The 1,729-nt window shown below is 43.3% G+C and overlaps 1 protein-coding gene across 1 annotated transcript; it reads right to left on the reverse strand.

Annotated features, from left to right (window-relative positions):
- Positions 1-287: 287 nt before the first annotated feature.
- LOC118909698 (olfactory receptor 4D10-like) lies at positions 288-1,223 on the reverse strand. Its single transcript, XM_036880423.2, has one exon. The coding sequence runs from the start codon at positions 1,221-1,223 to the stop codon at positions 288-290; it is 936 nt and encodes a 311-aa protein (XP_036736318.2).
- Positions 1,224-1,729: the final 506 nt, after the last annotated feature.

Below are 1,729 nucleotides of genomic sequence, written 5' to 3' on the forward strand. Positions count from 1 at the left end.
GAGCTGAAAAAAAAATTCCAGGTTGATAAAATCATCTAAGTGTATTTCGATGTCATATTCTTTATTTCTTCGGAGGTTGTATTGCAAAAGCAGTATATAACTCTCCAACTGACAATTTGATTTCTCTACTTTTGTAACATGAAACCCATCTTTAGTATTATTATTGCATGCTGATCAGAACCTTTGAAAGTCATGTGTATCATAGTAGAAAATTAATTACGTAGTAAATGCGGTGTATTTGATGGACAAACATTTTCAAAGGTGGTGAGGAGTGAGCTATAAGCAGTCTATTTCCTGTCAGAAGGCACGAGTCTTCTCTTTAGTCTCTTCATGGCTGACTTCATCTCCTGGTTCCTCAGGGTGTAGATCAGGGGGTTCAGCAGAGGGGAGATGACAGTGAAGGTGACGGACACGGCCTTATCTGTGGGGAGGGCAGTGAAGGGCCGGGTGTAGACGTAGATGCAGGGCACGAAATGCAGGGTCACCACAGTGATGTGGGCGGTGCAGGTGGAGATGGCTTTCCTCCTGCCCTCCCCTGCCTGGGACCTTACTAATAACAATAGGACCAGATAAGACACCAGGAGGAAGAAAAACCACAGTGCAGTGAGCAGCCCATTGTTGGAAATCATCAGCAGCTCAAGCATAAAAATATCTGTACAGGCAAGTTTGAGGACCTGGGGGGCATCACAGTAGAAAGTGTCAAGAACATTGGGTCCACAGAAGGGGAGGGGCAGCAGCAGGGAAAACTGCACGATGGCGTGGACAAAGCCCCCCGCCCAGGTGGCCATTATTAATGCAGTGCAACGGCCTCTATTCATGATGTTCACATAGTGCAGGGGCTTGGAGATGGCCACATACCGATCTAACGCCATTACTGACAAAGAACATACATCCGCCCCTCCGACAAGATGGAAGAAAAACATCTGCGTGAAGCAGCCACGGAAGGAGATGGTCTTTCGCCGTGACAGAAGGTCCGCCAGAACCTTGGGAGCTGTGACGGAGGAAAAGCAGATGTCGGCAACAGATAAATTACGGAGCAAAAAATACATGGGGGTGTGAAGGCGAGATTCACAGGTCACCGTCACTGTGATGAGGAGGTTTCCCAGTAAAGTTGTCACATATACCAAAAATAGGAAAAGAAAGAAGACCAAGCTCAGTTCTTGATTCTGCGTTAGGCCAAGGAAAACAAATTCTCTTACCCTGGTGAAGTTTTTCAGCTCCATGGAGGCATTTTCTTTTTCTCTCTTCTGCTTTAAGCTACTGCATATGAAAGTACTCAGCTGTTTATTTTGATTTCTTCTTAAGCACTAAGAATGCAACTCAGATTCTTCCCCACGTGACTGTGGTGTTTGCACTTTGAGAAGCTGTTTGAATTTTTAAGATTGCCATCAGTTTGGTGACCAGATTATCACGGGTAGAGTCATTCAGTATTTCTTTTCCTATAAAACTAATGTTGGATTGAAAAAGCATGTATGTTAATTGTCAACATTTGTATATTTTCTTGAATTGATTTAGTTTTAAAGTTTTATTTTTTTATTCCATACAAATTTATTGAGTAATAGGAGTTCTCTGAAGCATTAAATACAAGGATAAGACATATTTTTCAGCCCTCATAGATGTATAGCCTAAAAGTTTAATATTCATGTTGAGACAGGGACCTTGGGTGCAGTCAGAGCAGGGTGAGGGCGTCTGGGAAAAGCAAGGCAGGACATTTACAGTCAGAGCAATG

This window comes from Manis pentadactyla, chromosome 9, assembly GCF_030020395.1.
Source record: "Manis pentadactyla isolate mManPen7 chromosome 9, mManPen7.hap1, whole genome shotgun sequence".
Classification (NCBI taxonomy): Eukaryota; Metazoa; Chordata; class Mammalia; order Pholidota; family Manidae; genus Manis; species Manis pentadactyla.

Bases quoted from the DNA above. Each gene is read 5' to 3' on its own strand.
- LOC118909698 (XM_036880423.2), bottom strand. From the start codon at position 1,223: ATGGAGCTGAAAAACTTCACCAGGGTAAGAGAATTTGTTTTCCTTGGC.